This window comes from Amblyomma mixtum, chromosome 4, assembly GCF_055824585.1.
Source record: "Amblyomma mixtum isolate Tamu chromosome 4, ASM5582458v1, whole genome shotgun sequence".
Taxonomy (NCBI): domain Eukaryota; kingdom Metazoa; phylum Arthropoda; class Arachnida; order Ixodida; family Ixodidae; genus Amblyomma; species Amblyomma mixtum.
In genome coordinates, this window is record NC_143015.1 from 89,550,037 (window position 1) to 89,570,245 (window position 20,209).

The window sequence follows — 20,209 nt, forward strand, 5'->3', positions numbered from 1 at the left end:
CAACAGGAATACGCCAATATGGGAAAAAAAAGGGAGTATGCTGTCTCCTGGCACACTCCCTTTAAAATTCAGGGGGGGGGGGGGGCACTTTGTTGACCTAAAGTGCGGTGAGGCGAAAGCCTTAAGCGCGGTGCTGCTGCTTCTGTCACTGATATGTGGCTAAGATGTTAAGCTTCGCCTATAAGAGTGGAACGCGAGAGTGTCTAGCAACGCTGCCAGAGACTCCACAGAACGCCATCGACCGTTCGGTTCTACGCCTTGCTCGTCGGTAAATTGGTTTCTGAGGAAAGGAAATGTATCTGTCTCGCTTATCTGGGGGGACACCTGAACCTCGCCGTAACGGGAAGGGAGGAAGATGGCAGTGAACGAAGACACCGTATTCACTAGACGCGCCTTTGTGCGTTCCGAACTGTCGAGCTGGCATGGCGTAGTGGTTAGCACGCTCGTGTCGCACTCCGGAGACCGGGGTTCGATTCCCCAACTCGACCCATTTTCAACTCGGTTTTATTGCGAAAGCAATACTGCTAGCACTTTTCTGCCGTCGGTGGAGGTCGTTCCTTCGCTCCGGCGCAGCTGCGGCGCACGACCACGTGACAGCGTGACGTCACGACCAGAGGAGAGCAGGGGCCCCAACTCGTCTCTTCGGCCGTAGTCGTTCCTTCGCTCCGCGCGGCGGCTACCACGTGACGGCCTCCTCGGCCCACCGCGTGAGGGCGCTCGCTAGGAGAGGATAAACGGGGCGCTGCAGGCGCGCTCCGCTTAGTCATGTCTGAGGAGTTGTACAAGGCGTCGCTGGAGCGACGTGCTGCGCGCAAACGCCGGCGCCGTGCCGAGGAGACAAATGAAGAAAGGCAAGAGCGGTTGGCTAAGCAACGCGCCTATGCCGCAGAATGGCGAGCCCGGCGGCGTTCTACAAGTTCAGTGAGCGAGAGTAGTTTCATGGACGCTCTGAATGCCGAAGAATCATCTATGAGTAGTGCAGAGCGATATAATTACGACAGAAGAAAGCTTTGCTTTCGCAATTGCTTTCGATTGCTTTCGCAATCACTCAGGCTTAGCCAGAGCTAAGCCACAGCTAATTTTATTATTTATTTATATGGCCTGATTATAAAGGTTAATTAGGCTAATTGGGTGATTGATTAATGAAGTAAACTCATTCCCACTTACTTGGAGCATCACTGTGCGATCCCTTTAATTGGTGTCATGGTTACTAGCCAAAGTACGATTGGCCCCATTCGAAATTCGCGCACTGTGATGTCACGACCGTTTCGACCCATTGAAAAGCGTGACATTTCTGTCGACAACTTCTGCTTACAACGATGAGGCATTAAAGGCTTCCGCCTTAATAAAAGGGAATGTGCTAGAGGACAGCTTAATCCTTTCTGTTTAGAATGTAGACTTTCACCGTAGACATACAATCACAGCGAACCTACGCCGAAAGCAGAAGCTACCAGTAGGGGTAATGTACCTTTTCTGAAGTACAGATGTGCCATGCTCTGCGCATGCGTATGGCGGTATGTATCATTGATTACGCCATATGTAGTATTAGTAGTGAATTTATCATGGCTACGTTCATGGCGCGGAACAAGGAGAAAATGTGAGGAGACAAGGAAATGAGTTTAAAATAGAATGCACTTAAAATTACACACCAAACTAATATTTCTGCTTCCGCCTTAAGCGGGCAGTTCTACCTAATATTCGAAGCTAGACTCCCCTATGCCTTCATTTGCTGCAAAAGAAATTGGCTCTGGCTTAGCCAAGGTTAAGCCTGGATATCTCAAAGCGAAAAGTTCTCGCTGCTTTTCAGCTAACTCCCAAGCTGCAACTTCTGGATCGGTGTTTCTGCTCCGTCCGACTGTAGCTTCTTCTTCTCCTTCCATGGCGAGTGTCTGCGCCTGTTCTATGGGCAAGCGCGCCTTATATAACCCTCCTTTCAAATGCGCACTGCGCACTGCTGCGGCGAAAGGTCAAACGGTGGCGAGGAGGAAAAGCGGCGGCGCACATGCGCAGTAGCGTGCGGCGGCGGCGAAAGGTCAGGCGACGGAGTCAGTGCGAGGCGGCGACGGCGGCTGCGACAGCAGCGGCCACTTGCGCTCCGCGTGACGTCACTCAGTTTCGCGCATGCGCAGCTGTGGCAAATCTCAAATCTGTAGTGCGGCTCACGCGAAGCGCGGTGTTGACGAGCCTAGTGAAACTTTTCGCTTCAAAATCTAGAGCTTCAATATTTGACCTTTTCTATTATGTTTTTTTATTTAACAATACTGTCAACCTTCGTGTGAGGGTTCTTACAGAGAGGGTATAAAAATTTCATAGAAAAACAGCACTATTCACAAGCATTGAATACATCAGCATGAAACGGTACATCATTCAGTCAAGCATCAAATGGCACTTTCAAGCAGGTGGTTATCCAGAGATCGTTCGAATTCATGCACATCACTCTGTTCCACAACACTCATTGGCAAATCATTCCACATTTCAACTGCATGAGGGAAGAAGGAATGTTTGAAAGTTTCACTACGGGCGTTGTAAGGCTGAATTATCCGACCATGATTTGTTCTAGAACTGCGTTTGCCTGGTGCTTGTATGTATGTTTCCTTCTGAATATTTATCTATCCTTGGAGCGTCTACATAATGAATAAACAGTGCTAAAGACGAGGACGAAGAGCAAACAGAAGGAGCGCTCCTCCTATTTGCTCTTCGTCCTTGTCTTTAGCGCATTTTATTCATTGTGTCACAGTACCAACTAGCCCAGATGTCTCTTGTTTTGCTGGTTCACATGTGAGCTATACCCCACGCGATAACTTCATAGTGGGCACTAGAATTCTAACCGATCAATAAAACATTCCAGAACACAGAAACGAAGCAATTTCACCGTAAGTCTGCATCCTGAAATGTCACTGAATGTAATCGTGTCACAAAAGGTCAGGGATCTAAATAATCTCTCCTGAATAAAGAACTGAAGGTTGAGGAGCTACAGCTGCGTTCGTCATTTTCGTTCATTCTTAATGCCTTGTTAAATCTTATTCTCGGGAGTGTCGGTGCCATTGCCGTAATCTGGTGTGCTGTCGTCGGGTATCAAAGCGTGCTCCGCATCCTCCGCACGCTTTTCGAGCAACTTGTTGCGCATGAATGCCCCGATATCGTCCATCACCTGTGCGGTCGAGATATCGGAGTCCTTCTCGCCGACTGGCCGAGCAAACGCGATCACATTGCCTGAGGAAAAAAGCATCCACAAGCACAACAGCAGAATAGCAGCTGCAGTCACGCTGAGAAGGATCGTCTTTGGCGTGATCGCTCGGGGACCGGCCTGTCGGCGCTGTTCCAGGGACCGCCTGAGAGTCTTTTCCGGGTCGTTGCGAACGCGATGGGAACTCGCAAATAGTTGTTCTGGACGAGGGGTTGTCTCGACGCGAGAGGCACCAATTTCCTGCTGAATAGCAGGCTTGGTAGAATGGCGTGTGCTTGAGCTTCCAGACTTGAACTGCGTGTCATGGGAGACGACGTTACGCTTGCTGTTCATATTCTAGTCACCTACAAAAGTGAGTGCATAACCTTCGCCACCCGAGGCTACGTAGGCCGAAGCTCAAAGTCTTGGTTTGCTACAAGCTGTCGGATGCGTCCTACCGTCAGTAGCTGCGGCGACAACGACGGGCTCTTGGTTTGAGGGCGGCTGCTTCACAGTCAGTTCATCCCCGTGGTTTCCTTCAGTGTCGCCAAGTGAAGTCTGAAATGTCTGGTGCGTTGCTGTATGGATGCCAAAATTTCGCCTTCTTTTTCTTCTTCTTCTTCTTCTCCCCAGTGAACATGGCACATACCCACGCGGGGGGATTGGCCAAGGTACGGTGGTGAATGCCAAGGAGAGATATGTGCGGGAAAAAAAACTGAGTAGAATAGTAGAATGACTCAAACTAGAAAAATATATTAATTGTTGAAATTTTTAAATAAATTAAACAGATTATAAATATCAGGAATCAAACCAAAATACACTTTTTGTACAAGCGGTGGAATTATTGTATGGAGTTAACAGGCTAATCGGCCAGTTGCAATAATATAATCATGAATGTATCCACAAATAGTGCTTAACAAGAATCTTGTGGCGCTCACACCAAACGAGAGAAGAACTGGTAGAGACAAAGGGAGTCCTAACCTCGAAAGAGGGACCTCCAATTACTGTTTTCTCTGAAATGCGAACCGCTGCCAAGAGAGGAGAAAATTTTCTATTGTTTCTACTTCTCCGCGTGAGTTACAAAGGTTTGTCGTAGCGAACCTGTATCTGCATAAGTACAAGTTGAGGTGGGGGATTCTGCACCGCAAAAACATCATGTACACTTCACACAGCCTTCACTTACACGATCGGACATTCCATGGGAACTTTAATTGTTGAAAATCCACGCTATTCAGCAACGGATCACCCAAGCTGGTTGATGTATGTTCGAACGGCTGGAAACGGGAAGTCTCCAACAGAATGAGGTGAGGTACAGGATATATTACAGGGGCAGTCAGAGCTGACCTTGCCAATAAATCAGCTATCTTGTTGAAACAGATACCCGAATGGCCAGGTACCCAGACAAAGCGGACCTCCCTCACTGTGCGCGGAACAAAAAACCTAAGGAAACAATTCAATCGAGAGGTTCCCGGAAGTTTGGAGAGAGACCGAAACTGAAAGGCAGTTTGCGAGGATAAGGACCCGTGCTATATTCATCGGAATTTTAAGAAGAACCAAACTAATAGCCACAAACTCGGCAAAGGATACAGGAGTGTAATCAGGGATACGAACAGAATAGCTTAAAGCCAGATCCCGCGAATATATCCCAATCGCCACCTCCTCACCGCTCCCGGAAGCGTATTCGCCAACTGCAGCCTGTACAGCCACAAGGCTTGAAACCACGGTGAATTGATCACGGTGACTGAAGATTGTCACAACGCCTTACCTAAAAGGGATTAGAAATCCTCTTAAACGGCGTTATATGCCACTAAGCATCACGATTTGCGACCTAAAAGGGAAAGAATGAAAAAAAAATGAAATTACAAACCAATAAAATTACAGTACAGAGAGCGGAGTCGAACGGCCGACCTTCCATACGTAGCACGTGCCTCTAATCCACTGCGCCATAGCGGCGATGTCAAGCCGTCGTTCTGAATGAATATTTATAACCAGCCTTAATGTGGCTGCTACCTGCCGGTGGGCGGCGCTGTCATCGCTGGCTGTACCGGCTGCATTTGGCGAACACGCCTCCCCGGAAGCATCAGTGGAGAGAACAGCATGATGAGGAAACTGCTGTAAGTGTTTAGCAAGAAGGCCATATAGGAAATTTACGGGCATGTGTTTCGCATAGGACGGAAAGATATGGTCGTAATAGAAGACGCGGTCAGCCTGCGCGTCAGAAACTGGTTGCAAGGAAGTCAAATCGACCTGAAGCGGTGCTAACAGGCTCTGCGTGAACCTAACTAGCGGAAGCTGATAACGTGGCCAATGATTACAGAAAAACAGGTGTGGCTGGGATAGAAAAATGGCAGTATTAACACCAGGAGCCGGGTCGAAGGACCTGAGGAAAGTACGCACCGTGAGTAGTTGGAAGCGAGCATATAGATCGGTAATACGGGCTTCCAGGAAAAGGAGAGCATTTGAAGCTGACTTTGGGAGCCCGAAGCATAGCCGTAGGGCACGCCTTTCCAGTAAGGCTAAGGGCTGGAACTTTGCGCTACCAGAGAACAGGACGCAACCCAATTCCAGAATTGGTCCCATGTAGCCTTGTAAAGACACAGTAAGGTGTCGCGACGCCTGCCAAAATTTTTTTGTTTTTTTTTGCCGACTCGTGTCAACCGGCCAAGAGCACGTTCTCCTTCGTTTTAATAATAATTTGTTTATTTCCATCAGTGATGTGGGAGACTGCGGATAAAAGCCACTTGACAACAAGCGACTTGACTGAAGCCCGCAGCCTCCCTACAAAGCAGGCAGCGATAGAACAACAAAAAAAGAAACTCGCAGAAAGCACAATATTCAAAATTAATGCACGCACACTTGATAGTCACAAGAGGTAAATAACAAAAGGCAAGATAACACTTTTAGTTGTTATTGTAAGCAAGGATTGTTAATGAAATATTGGTTTGGTTTGGTTTATGGGGTTTAACGTCCCAAAGCGACTAAGGCTATGAGAGACGCCGTAGTGGAGGGCTCGGGAAATTTCGACCACCTGGGGTTCTTTAACGTGCACCGACATCGCACAGCACACGGGCCTCGAATTTCTCCTCCAAAGAAATTCAGCCGCCGCGGCCGGGATCGAACCCGCGTTTGCGTAGGGTTCGTACAGAAATTGCGTGCCAATCTATACCTGATGTATTCTGATCTGTTTCAGGATAGTGCAATAGGTTGCCGTCCTTTTTGCTTAGTGGCCTGCATGCGGCTCCTACCGAGTGAATTAGAGTGACTGAGTGAGTGAGGCCATCTGCTGCGTCACTCTTGTACCTTTACAGTTTCGCTCTTTATACCGAATAACAGATGGCGCTGGGCTAAAAAAAAAACCTATAGAGCTGCGCTTAAATTTCTCGTTAGAGAGTATCGCAATCGTTTGTGAATTTTCAGGAGGGGTTCTGTTCACCGCTCCCTTCTTTTGGCCCCCTCCTTGCCCCACCATCTGCACTTAAAGGACCATAGACACTAACTTTAATTGCATGTTTTCTGCTTTCAAATTATGCGTGAGCCATTAAAACACATATTAGCACGGGGCATTCGACTGCAACCACTAAATAATTCATAATAATTTATTTTTCGCGATGCTTTTTTCGGTTTCATCAACCTAACGATGGATGTGACGTGCAGTTGGAGTTCAGGTCATGTGAGCCACAAAAAAAAACAAAATATATTCTCCGACACGTTGTTTTAATTCACTGCAACACTCGAATCAGTTTGCCTCAAGAGCTGGAATTACAATAAACGACGTGACAGCAGTTATACGGGCGGTTTTTGTTTTCATGTCTCCGGTGACCTCAACACTAACTACACTTCACACGATCATTCGGCTGATGAAATCGGAACCGAAACAACATCAAGAAGAAACTCAATCATAAATTACTGAGCGGTAGTAGGCGAATACCAGGGGGTGATCCATGTACTCTAACGTCTAATGCATCCTTTGAAGAAAACAACTAGCAAGCAAAAATTTGGTGTCTGTAGTCTTAAAGACTTAGCCACAGCCCTCAGTCACGCCTGAAGGAGCCGAGCCGGCTTTGAAACGTAGGATTTCGAATTATAAAAAAAAAATTGTTGCAGGCGTGTCAGACTTTATTATAAAAAAAATCAGTTTAATCTGGACTGCGTCCCAGAGTGACTCGGGCTATGAAGGACGCCGTAGTGAAGGGCTCTGGACAGTTTCGACCCCCTGGGGTTCTTTAACGTGCGCTCACATCCACAGTACACGGGCCTCGAGTGTTTCGCCTGAATCGAAATTCGACCACCGCGGCCGGGATCGAACCCACACTTCTTTCGGGTCAGCAGCCGAGCGCCGTAACCACTGAGCCACCGCGGCGGCTCTTTTACTGCTTGACGAACAGCTGCATCCCATTTTGAGAACTCCACCAGATGCCACGTAGTGGAGACTGTAGTCCGGAGAGCAGGAATAAAGCGAAAATAGCTTTTAAACGAAACTTTATTTGGGGTTGACTTGTGCCCTATGGACTGAATCACTCGGTGGCGGCGTAGCAACAAGCGTGCTCGGCGGACGTCGAACTGAAATTAAAGCTGATAGCGAACTTTGTCGATAAAGCGTGCAGAGTTACTAGAACATTCTCGAACAAAGTAGAATCGGCTCCACCTAGATGAGATCAATCGAGATAAATCTGGTCGCGTCTTGCATCGCAAAGCGATAAAGCGGCGTGCCGGCAGCTTTGAAGAACGAACAAACACAAACAAACAATAATCTAGATTCAAATCTATGCAGGCACAAGGTAAAGCATGCCCTTCTCTTTGCGCTAGCATTTACAATCGTGACGCAATCAACGATTAAATCTGAGGCTTATCTTTGCATCATCGAAGGAATGCGGAGAAGCTCGGCGATTATCCTAAGGACGCGGAGATTTCGAATTCCTGTTGCCTTCACTCACAACTAGCCGAGCGTTGGCAGATGGCCCCAAACAAGCTCCGCGGGCGCTGCCTTGGATTGTGTTTATTTTTTTCTTTCAAAGTATGTTTTTCTGATCTGTAAATGCACTGGCACTGTAGATAACGTCATCATGTACCCGCCACTCGATACTGTACTTTGCGGAAAATCCTGAACGCCACCGCTGTTTTCATTGCCTATTAACTCACCATTTAACTCTAATGCTAACTCAAAGACATCGGATGCTTTACCTGAAAGTTCCACAAATTCGACGCCTTTAAGCCCGTCGAATTCCAAAAGCATCTTTCGTTGTCCTTTAAGCATCCTCCACCCCCTCCTGCTTTTCTTAGCACGCTCGGCTTCCTTCGCCCGTTGTTGTTGCATTACGTACTACGATGTTCAGCCGCTTCTTTTTTTAGGTTTGCTCTAAGCATATGCGCTTGAAATAGCATGCATCTTTCCATCAAGGAACGCAACTGTAAGCTGTTTTTTTTTATTTGCTTCAGTTTGGTTGCGTTTATTGTGATTTAACTTCCCAACGCTACTCAGGCTATGAGCGACGGCGTAGTGGAGGGCTCCGTAAATTTCGATTACCTGAGATTCTTTAACGTGCACTGGCATCGCACAGTACACGAGCCTCTAGAATTTCGCCTCCATGATCTTTTTTTATTAGAGTCCTTCGCGCGTATGAAGTAGGATGCGTAGCAAAAACAAGAAAGAGAAAATTTATTTCACGTCGCTTAGCCTGTGCATGCGAATCCAGACCTTTTCCTTGGGCACACACAAAACTGAGTAAGTGTCCAGCTCCAAGTCAAGCTGAAAAAAAAAAAGAGGGGGCGTGCATCAATAGTGAGGAAGAAATTCCCATTTATAACCTGTAATTGCATTTGCACAAAAGAAATGGTGTAGATAATAATTCTCGTTACTAATGCGATAATCCAATTAAAAGCCACGTTGGTAACAAAATACATCGTTCATAAAACTCACTCATGACATCACCAGATCGTACAGTTCCCATTGGCTGGGATTAATTCACGTCACTAGACAGTATAATTACCGTTGTCTGGAGGCAAGTGAAGTAACCAGACGGATGTACCGACACTTCCAGTAAAGGCAGCAACAGCTTTAATGCTACCGCAATGCCAACACATGCGGTCATTACGAGTCCCTACGAATTTTTTGTCGCTGGTTCTAGATGCTGAGAGTTTTGAAATCTTCTCTCACCTAGGACTTCGTGCTCCGGAAGCTCTCAAAGATCGAGGACGCTGTTTTGAAAAGTTTTCATCCTGACAAGAATTTTGGCAAGATTGCATCGCGATAAGCTGTTTTGAAAAGCTGTGGTTGAGAGGTTGAGGTTCTTTCAAGCTACAGTTGGGATTAGTCGTACGGATCCTACCGGCAATTGCTCCACCGTCACCACCATCATCAGCCAGACTACGCTTACTACAGGGCAAAGACCTCTCCCATGTCTCCCCCATTAACCTTGTCATTTGCCAACTCCGGCCACCCTATCCCCACGACACTTAAATGGTAAATGAGGTCAACAAATTAGGCACATATATTGCATATACCTGAGTACTGACTGATCAACATCGCTATACACTCAATCACCCATAACAGTCAATAGTGAACTCCTGCCGTCACCATCATGACTCCAAATCCGAGTCCTAGAGGAAATTTAAAAGAAGGCGTGAAGCCTCCTTTCTATACCACTGTCTTCCGCGCGGGTAGACAGTGTCGTGAAGGCAACTGTAAGGGACTCCTGTATTCTTGAGGGAAGCGAACACCACACTCCTTTCTGCGTTGTGCACTGGACAGCACATAAGGTAATGCTTCATATCACCGCACACACCGCATGTGGAACACAGCGGAGACGACGCCAGACCCGTCTTGTACTTCCACGCAGGGGTGCCAGCAGAGCCCGTGCGAATGCGATATAGAAATGTTGCTTTGGATCCTTCTACGCCCTTGGTCACACATGGCTTGTTGAGTGAACTCCGCAGGGTACTGAAATGGCTGACCACCGTTTTTCTAAAGAGTACCTTGGCGTCTTGAGGGACGCAAGTCCTTCAATACTCCCGCGGATGCAAACTGATCAACGTCGCTGATAGTTTGGACCTGTGTGAGACGGCAGCCCCACTTTCTTTCGACCTCCTGCCTCAGCCATAAGTATAGACCTGAGTTTGCATTCACCTGACGTCCGGGTGAAGACATCAACAGCATCTGATCGCATGGGAAGTAACCAGCACCCGATTTTCATGCTTTTAAAAAGCTTTCTGAGCCCCTTCTCGGCGTATATAAAGGTAGATAAAGTTACATAAAGTATTTATATCGTTATATAAAGTAAACGCATTTGCATCTGCTGCGTTTTTTCAGCCGTGTGTTCTCGCGAGCCTTTGAGAAGAAAAAAAATATTTCCAGAATCCAAAGAAGCCAGCATAGAATGTCCGTGGCGGATGTTTATGAATGCGTGAAGGAAAATTATACAACATTCGGGGATTCTAGTTCCGGAGCCAGCATTTTCTGCTACCTTCAAGTGACCCTAAAAGTTAAAAGAAAAACAAGCACTAAATAAATGTTGCAGTTTTAATGAAGCTGCCTTTCAGGGCTCCTCCTCCATGTATCTTGCCCATAGTTTTCGAGAGCGAGTTTTCAAAATGTGTTCGCAATTAAAGGCCTTATAATAAAGACCAGAAATCCACCTTGGTGGTCGCAGTTGACTTCTCTGTAAAGATCAGTGTTATCATGATCTAAAGTTTTCTTCTTTTATTTTTTATTTAAGCTAAACTGGTTCAATGACTAAGTAACACCATGCGGCAGACAATAAAGAACAAAGTTATTATCAGCCCTGAAAATAAATGTCAAAACTGTACCTATGTTTCGTAACCGTTGTTTCCGCAAATCTCAGTGTTCTCGCGATTGAAGACGTAATTTGTAAATAACTGAATGTAATTGGGCTACATAAAATGGCGGATTAGGACAACCTGGTAACAGCGATTATGCGCTGATCATCAGTCATTGCGGCAAGGTTCCTCTTTCCACCCCTGTGCTGCTCCTCCTTTCCTTCTATACCTCCCTTCTGGCTCAGCTGCTCGCGGTGAGCTACATGCATGCGTTGTGCGTTATGTGCTTTACCTAGGGAATATACACACATGCGCTGGCAATTTAACGTAACACTGGCCGAAGGACGAAGTGAAGCTTCGACACAGTCACGCATGTCTGAACTGTTCGATGAGCGGGAAACGTACAATGAGTAAAGCAGGTAATCGCACACGGAAACTAAACATAAAAAGCCAAGAAGTTTTTTAATCTACGTGACAACTCATCTGCAAACCATATTGAGTATACGAGCCAGTGTACTACTTTAGACGTTGAAGACCACCGGTAATCCACGCACTGAAGAAGGGTTCGGTTACATCAGCAATCGCATTGAAAGGCTAAGAGTTCATTACCTTCTGACTTGGTCCCAATGTGATCCGGAAGTGACGCAACACTTCCGTGGTGACCGAGAGAATCTCTGCCAGGGCCAGGCGGTAACCGATGCACATACGCCTCCCGAGGCCGAACGGATGGAACACAACGGGGTGAATCAGTTTCTTGTTCTGGGGACTGAACCTGGGCTCGTGAAGAAGTGCAGGTGTTGTCCGTGCTGAGTTACGTAGACAGCAATCTCGTCACAACTGCAATACCATGGACTTAGAGCGTGTAGCTAATCATGACCGTTCTTGCCCAGAAATCGCTTTACTTAAATGTTTTGTAGCGCTTTACGCTTTGGTCTTGCCGAAGTCGATGCGAAAATTACCCAGTCCATACTGCAGATGTTATTGCTTTGTACTGAGCAATGTAACGGGTGACGGGGCCACGTCAGGCAAAAAATGAATTGCCTTTTGTCCCGTCACCTCTTACAAATCGATGTCAAAATAAACTTCACTTCACTTCACTTCACTTCATATCCAACAATCCTCTGGCGAAAATTTTGAACGCTGCAAAGTTTTAAGAGTCATTTATAGAAATATTAAAGGTTAGTGCTCCATTCTTCTTATATGTAGCAAAATTTTTCTTTTAAAGTGTTTCTATCGATGGCTTCGAACAATTGAGACTGCCATAAAAAACCAATGTGGAATGCTTTTGACGATAGTAAAAACGTTAATTTAAAAAAAAATACAAGACAAGCGTCAAGTGATCTGCGGATATAGTGCCTGTTATAGTGAAATTTTACAATATATAAAAAAATGCGTTCGTAAACGGTTTCCCACTGAAAAATGCTCTAGTCCAGAACTGTTGGGAATGGAAGACAGAACCGATGATTTCTGAATATAGGCAATCTTGTTACTTTTAGTGGAAGACACTCCATGAAAGCATTGTGTTAAAGCCTACGCGACTCAAAAGCTAAAACTTACCTCTCCGGGTCAAACTTTTCCGGGTCGGTCCAGTACTGCGGGTCGTGGTGTAGATGGTAGGTGGGGGCCATGACCGAGGTGCCTTTCCTTATTAAGTACTGGCCGCACTGAAAATCTTCTTCGGCTGCCCGCGTTACCAGTCTGCGTATGGAGCACAAATGGAAGCAGCTAAGCGTCTGTGCAACGTTTAAGCCCTGTGCGTGTGAGATCAAGCATGAAGAAGATTCCAATTGGTGACACGCTGTTAGACAAGAGCTTATTCTTAGTTGACAAAAAACATAACGCTTCTATGCACTGAACTATAGAACGCATTTCTCACCACAACATTTCGTTCCGAGCTTGGTGATTTGAAAACAAGAGGTGACATTAGAAAAAGCATCAGATTGTACCCGGGTTTTCAAAGAAGCCTGAAACTAAGTTTTAAAAATTGGATTCTCAAAACGTAATGAGCAGCTTTTTGCGACATAGTAATACCAGTGTTGGCAGACGTCAGAAAACATTCAAATCATATGAACTAGTAAAGAAGTTAACTAAATTCTGATAGTTACCTGTTTAACTACTACGGTTAGGCGTTTGGTTGCAGTTAGAGACCTGTAGCCAGCTGTTCATAACAATCATATCAGTTTTTAGATTATCGAAAACGATATTACCTTGGCCACTGTGGCTCAACAAGAGTGGGCCATTTCTGGCGCCGTTCTAAAACCGCGTGCCTGCGCAGAGTTCAAAGCAACGTCCATCAAGCAGCACTATTTCGTGGTGCCCGAACCACGCGACAATCTCTGCATCGCCCGAGCTGCAGAGCTCCCCATTCCCCGCCACTTCTCTACTCCTGTATTTTCAGTGGTCGGCACTGAGAATGCCGGCCTGTGAATACATTTTTATCGCATTGAGTAGCTTGGTACCCCATCAAAACTTTCGGTGCCGGCGAAGAGAGGAAAACAAGCCAGACTGACAGCTTAGCCTTCAGTTTCGGTTCGACAAAAAAACCAACGTCGTAAAAATGAAACCCGTTGCAATGCTTACGTCACAAGAGGTGGATACATTCGCAGTGTCTCGCTGATGACCTGATTCGTGTACTGAAGGCTCAATAGGTTCTGCATCGATAGTTTATCCCCCTGAAACGAGAAAAGAACGAAAAGCGTACCTACGGCACTGACCCCGATGAAAACGCGCGTTTTTTTAAAGCTATAGCTACACTACGCCAACCGTTTCGCCTCTTCAGCATAGTCGCACTTTCATCCTGGTCCGGGGTTTGAACCCGGGACCACCGCTTCACCGGAGCAGTCGCTCTACCAACTCAGCTAACCGGGACGGCAAGCTTATGGTAGGGCGAGAGCGAATTGATCAATAACTCGAAGTGGGAACAGTGCTGGTAAAATGTCCAACACGAACACAGTTCCCACTTCGAGTTATGGATCAATTCGCTCTCGCCCTACCATAAGCTTGCCGTCCCGGTTAGCTCAATTGGTAGAGCGACTGCTCCGATGAAGCGGTGGTCCCGGGTTCGAATCCCGGACCAGGACGAATTTTTCTTTAACTGCGAAGTTTCTGAGACAGCTGTATACCTTTCATTTGTAGCCGTATGGCTGCGCTCGGGTGGATGCCAGTGAGTAATTACTCCCTTATTACAAATCTACTCCACCTTCGGGGATTCCCCTAAACATTTGACAAACAGCCGAGATCCTGCGATTAATTCTGACGCAGCGATTACGTGACAGAGTCTGTGGACTTGGTAACACGTTACTTATGCAAATGAATTAAGTTTAGGAATACCACATCCAATAGCCTGATATTAATGCGAAAATAAATGGATCAAAATTGCTTGAAGTCCTTTAAAGGCAGAGATTTTTTCTCACCTCCTTTGCAAAGGCATCCAGTGCCTCTCGCCTCACTTTCTCTTGTATGTCTCGGTGTCTGCCCAGCACGTAAAACAAATATGTAAAGCCCAGTCTTGTAGTGTCATACCTGTAAGAAATATGACGCATTGTTACCTTTTAAGTGCGTTCACTGTCGCTTTCGAGAGGAAACAAATAAGCTTACCCTCCCAGAAAAATTACCATGCAGTTTGCCGCCATTTCAGCGATCGTCTCCTTCGGAAGAGGGGCTAAAAGAGGCAGTCGAAAAAATATCACAAATTATAGAAAGCACTGTCGTCACTCGTCCTTTGTGTGTCTGCATTTATCACGGATACTATGCCGAGAGAAAGAAGCTGGAATATGAGCTAAACAAATAGGATTAACTGTAGCAGAATATTAGATTACGATAGAGACCCATGTCAAACATTCTCGTACAAAAATTGTCTATATTAGAAAATTGTAAGGTGCTGATATGGCAATTTTGAAGCTAATTGTCCGTTCTCCCGACATGTAGCAAAATCTTTATTTTAAAGTTTTTCCATCGCTCGAAGCCAGCAGTTAAGACTGCCATAAAAAAACAATGGGGAACGCTTTTGACGGTAGCAAAAACCTTGATAGGAAGACGGGAGATGTGCAGATATATTGATTTTAGAGTGAAATCTCATATGTATAAAAGAAATGCGTTCATAAACCCTTTGCCGTTAAGAAATGTATGGTCCAAAATTGTTGAGTATGCTACGACTTGAGACGGTGCCCCCTACCAGGGCCTAAAAAATGTTTCCTCTCTCTCTCTCTCTCTCTCTCTCGGAGGTTTCGTCTGCAGCGTGTCATGGAAAGGTGGCACAACCAGCTCTCCATGATTTTCGAAGTTTAGGAAATATCTCTTTCTTATCCCTACGAATATTAGGAATGCCAGGAATGCTAAGTCAGCCTGAGTGCATCAGCCGGCAGCAGACATAACGGTCCATGTGTTTTCTGAAAAGACTGCGCATTCTTTCAATTTTTTTTATACCCATCCCGTTAGTGCAGGGCAAAAATGAGGTAGAAAGGCTTGTAAATGTGGCTGTGACCAGAGCAAATGAACAACAGCGCCTAAGTACTATTTCAAATGGTGTTTGGTACAACCTTATAAATTCAGTCCTAGCGATAGGCTACAAGTATGGACGCCCGAAACTTTTTCCTCATCTATGCAACAAAACCTTTATTTTAAGAATCTAAAGCCGCTGCACATCTATTAAAGCCCATCATGGTGCCTCTGTGGATATGACTTGCGTGTAGCACAACGCAGCACCAATTACTGACCAAAGCGGACGCATTTCGACGAGAGAGAGAGAAAAACTTTATTATGGCAAGTGTGTTTAGACCCCCCTTGGGTCCCTGGACCACCGCACGGTCCCACTCTACGTCGGAACGTTCATGTGGTGTTTGTCCATGACGTCGGCACCCCGAAGCACCGCAGCAAGCTGCGATGGCGGGTCCGGAGATGAGAGCACGACCTCCCAGTCCTCCCAACTTGATAACGCGGGCTGTCCCTGCGGGGGAGGATCAGCAGGGCAGCCGAAAAGGATGTGGGAGAGTGTGGCGTGAGGGTCGCCGCACAGGGAGCATGCAGGGGAGGTGCCACAGTAGTGGGATAGCAGCTGAGGGGATGAGAGAGAGCGGGTCTGGAGGCGTCTCCAGATTATCTGTTGGGAATGGGTAAGGGAGGGGGGTGGAGGAGTGTAAGTCCGACGGTCCAAGCGGGGCATTTGCGTGAGCTCTGCAAAGGTGTGCGCCCATTCTCTCGAGAAACCTGGATCGAGGCCGTCCTGAGCCCGGCAAATCAAACCTCGGGCCAATTTATCGGCAACCTCGTTTCCTGGATTCCCATAGTGAGCCGGCACCCACTGGAGCTCTACCCTGCGTGGTAAGTTTTTGGTGGGGGTGTTCAACAACTCTCAAGCAGGGGCGTGAATCCTGCCTCTCGCGAAGTTGAACAGAGCCGTTTTGGAATCGCTAAAGATGTAGTTTACATTGGAATGTACAAGGGCTAGGGCGATGGCGGTTTCCTCTGCCTCATCAGGCGTACAGCCCGAGGGAAGGCGGTGTGTGAGGGGCTGTGCTAGGGCTGGATTGTAACCAAAAGCTACAGCTTCATGAGTTGTGCACGCGGCGTCTACCCAAATTGCGTCCTGGGCTTGTCCATAATACTTGTGTAGGGCCTTAGCGCGAGCCATGCGGCGAGGGATGTGGTACTGGGGATGAACGTTCCGGGGAAGGGGTTTCACAACGAGGGGGGTATGAATGTGTCGAGGAATGGCTATAAGGGATGTCTGATTAGCGGGAATGTTGATGCGAAGGGAAGCGAGGATATGCCTGCCAGTTGCGCTCGCGGCAAGTCTCAGATACTGTGTCTGGAGGTGCGCGTCTACTAGTTCCTGAAAGGTGTTATGCATGCCTAGTTCAAGGAGCTTGGCTGTGCTAGTGCTGCGGGGTAAGTTTAAGGCTGCCTTGGATGCTAGACGAATCATGGCGTTCACTCGCTCTGTTTCCATGCGGTTGAGCTTAAGATATCGGGTGGCGTATAAAATGCGGCTAAGTGTAAAAGCATGCACTACTTTCATGCTATCCTCTTCGTCTAAACCTTTGTGCAGGGAGGATACGCGGCGTAGAAGTTGCAACACAGATTGCGTGGAGGCCTTGAGTGTTTTAAGGGTATGATCGTTGCGTCCTGAATCCTGCAAGTAAAGGCCAAGGATACGGAGGGTGGGGGTGACGGGGATAGGGGTTACTTGTAAAGCGATTTGAATGGGCGAGTTAGCTGCAGATTTCGGTCTTATGAGGAGAAGCGCGGATTTAGAGGGGGAGCATTCGAGCCCAATAGATGACGCATGGGCGGAGATGGTGTCAGCTGCTAATTGAAGAGTTTCCTCAATTTCTCCATCAGATCCATGAGTGGTCCATGCGGTAATATCATCAGCGTACAATGTATGCCTTAGGTGTGGGATGAGAGCGAGTTTATGAGCTAGGGGGATGAGAGCAAAATTAAAGAGAAGAGGGGAGAGGACCGCGCCTTGGGGGGTTCCAAGTTCGCCGAGTGTATAAGGTGGTGTGCTCAGCTCTGCTATGTGCAGGGAGGCAGTGCGGCCCGAGAGAAAGGCGCGAACGTAGTTGTAGGTATTTGAGCCTACCTGTAGTGCCTGCAGTTCGCGCAAAATGGCATCGTGTCGAATCCTGTCAAATGCCTTTGTGAGGTCAACCGCCAGAATAGCTTTAGTGAGGAGGGGGATCGTGTCATCAAGCGCGCCATGTGTAATTTGTAGTAGGGCATCCTGTGCAGATAGGTTCGCACGAAAGCCCACCATGCTGTGCGGAAAAAGGTGGTTGTCTTCCATGTACGTGGTTAGTCGGGCAAGAATTATGTGTTCGAAGGCCTTGCCGAGACAAGATGTCAGAGAAATTGGTCGGATATTCTCTATGTTGATGGGTTTGTGGGGTTTAGGAATAAATATGATTTTTCCATGCTTCCAGGTGGCTGGGAGGGTACCTGACTTCCAGCACTCGTTGAAGTGGGTGACTAGACGAGATATGGAGGCATCGTCAAGGTTTCGGGTGGCAGCATTGGTAATTTGATCTTCCCCGGGTGCAGTATTGCGCAATTTCAAAAGGGCTGTCCGAAATTCCGCCTCTGTAATAGGGGCGTCAAGCTGGGGTTGAGGTGGACCCGTGTACTCGGGGTGCTTGCCAGGGTCACCTGGGGTGGTATATGTTGATTTCACCTGCGCGAGGAAGGCGTTCGTGTCCTGCCTGTAGTTATGAGTAAGGCGGCGAATGCTAAGGCGTGTCTGGGTTTTAGATTGCGTGGGGTCTAGCATGTGGCGTAAGAGGTGCCAGGCACGGGTTGTGGAGAGATTGCCGCGGAGACTGTCACAAATCTGATTCCAGTTAGCTTTGCAAAGAGTGGCACTGTGGTGTTCTATTTGAGTCTGAAGCTGTGCGAGTTTGAGTTTTAGTTTATAATTGTGTTTTTGAGTTTTCCATCTGTGTGTTATGCGTTCTTGAGCTTGAAGGAGGTGCGCGAGCTTACTGTCAATTACGGGGGTGTCTGGGGTAGTGTCTAGAGTTCGGGTATGTTGGCGAATGTCCTCCTGTAACTGGGTAGTCCAGGTGTCTGGGTCGAAGGGTACCTGTGTTGACTTTACGTGTTCCTGGCGAAATTTTCGTAACTGGTCCCAATTAGTTTGTCTAACGGTAAATTTGCGCTGAGGGCGGCGATAGCTTAGTGTTATGCAAATTAGGTGGTGGTCGCTGCCTAGTGTGGTTTGCGTTCTTTCCCACTGCAGGTGGGCCACATTTCTTCCAAGCGTGAGATCTGGGCTGGTATCTGTAGTAACACTGTTACCAACCCGCGTAGGCAGGCTGACATCATTATAGATGTACAAGTGGAGGACCATCATTTCATTGCAGAGAACTGTGCCTCTGTGGTTTGTGCGCCGATAGCCCCAGTACACGTGTGCGCAGTTGAAGTCAACGGCAATGAGTAGGGGATTTGATCCAGCCAATTGCGCCACGGATTTGAGGAGTGGAGGGAGTAGATTAACTGGCTGTCGTGGTAGAAGATAGCAGTTAAGAACGAACAAGGGAGATTGTGCAGGGGTTGGAGGTAAAATTTCGATGAACGTGTGAGCGATAGGTGTGGTAATTGTGTGTTCCATGTAATGCAAAGAGTTGCAGACGTATGTGACCACCCGAGGAAGATCAGTTGAGTCCGAGGGGATAAGAGCGTATCCTGGAAGTTGTTTGCAAACGTTTGCGTCCTGAATGGCGATGATGTCTGGTGGGGATGAGGAAGTAGCGATAATTTGCAGCAGAGGATCGCGCTTACGCCGAAAGCCCCTGCAGTTCCATTGAATAATGTGTAAAGAATTATGGTCCGTCGGAGGAGCCATGCTGTAGCGTAGAGGGGCGAAGGAGGGGTGTGGAGGGTGGCACTGTGGGAGGAGAGGCCTGTGAGAGGCTAGGAACAAGGCGATGTAAACGCTCCTCTACCTTGGCCATGATGCTAGTTATGACAGTATCCATTAAACGGGTAATGGTAGTTTCAATCAAAATTTGGCACTGTGCAGTGACCTGTGCAGTAATTCGCTCTGCGAGCCTAGCTTCTAAGTTTTTGGCGAAGTCCTGAAATATTTCGACGAAGGGAAAAATGCGACAGCATCTGTGAACCGCCAATACAGTGTTCGTTAAAAGAAAAAATAGAATGTGATGAATTAATCTGCGAACTCCGGCTACCAGCCCACCAAGTAGCTGAGGTGTGGCTTCCCCATGAAAAATTTCATCATTTTGATATTTCGAGCTGTGAGATGAGTCTGAGTCAATCAATGCAGTATTACATAGATGTGGAGTTCCGCCGTGGTAGCTCAGTGGTTATAGCGCTCGGCTGCTGACCCGAAAGACGCGGGTTCGATCCCGGCCGCGGTGGTTGAATTTCGATGGAGGAGAAATTCTAGAGGCCCGTGTACTGCGTGACGTCAGTGCACGTTAAGGAACCCCAGGTGGTAGAAATTTCTGGAGTCCTTCACTACGGCGTCCCTCATAGCCTGAGTTGCTTTGGGACGTTAAACCACAATAAACCAAACCAAACCATAGATGTGGAGGCGCGCGATGACGCGCATGTTACTGAAAGCCAGCCCACATACTTGTATATGTACAGTCTTTGTCAAAAGTAACCAGGCTGCATGGTTTGCTTCTAGCTTGTATAGTGGAGCCCTTGTGGCTTTCCTAAAAATCAAAAAGTGTTGGAAGGTAAGAAGACCTCCAGTCCTTAACTTTAACGACCATTTCAGCTTCAGGGATGCTGTAAGGGCTCCACTGTACG

General features: G+C 47.3%; 1 protein-coding gene and 1 non-coding gene across 3 annotated transcripts in view; one reads left to right on the forward strand and one right to left on the reverse strand.

Annotated features, from left to right (window-relative positions):
- Window positions 1-8,803: 8,803 nt before the first annotated feature.
- LOC149347355 (cytochrome P450 3A6-like) overlaps window positions 8,804-20,209 on the reverse strand; it is a 37,747-nt gene continuing 26,341 nt past the window's right edge. The window contains exons 9-14 of one of the 2 annotated variants that reach the window (XM_089585563.1): window positions 14,537-14,600; window positions 14,353-14,461; window positions 13,520-13,611; window positions 12,497-12,637; window positions 11,549-11,711; window positions 8,804-8,912 (exon numbers count right to left, since the gene is read on the reverse strand). In XM_089585563.1, the coding sequence (XP_089441689.1) occupies window positions 8,823-8,912; window positions 11,549-11,711; window positions 12,497-12,637; window positions 13,520-13,611; window positions 14,353-14,461; window positions 14,537-14,600 (659 nt within the window). In that variant the 3' untranslated portion in view covers window positions 8,804-8,822. Of the gene's footprint in view, window positions 8,913-11,548; window positions 11,777-12,496; window positions 12,638-13,519; window positions 13,612-14,352; window positions 14,462-14,536; window positions 14,601-20,209 lie in introns of those variants that run through there. The other variant, XM_089585564.1, reaches the window with a different exon arrangement.
- On the forward strand, window positions 13,946-14,019 carry TRNAI-GAU (transfer RNA isoleucine (anticodon GAU)). Its single transcript has one exon. It is a non-coding gene; the product is annotated as a tRNA-Ile (tRNA).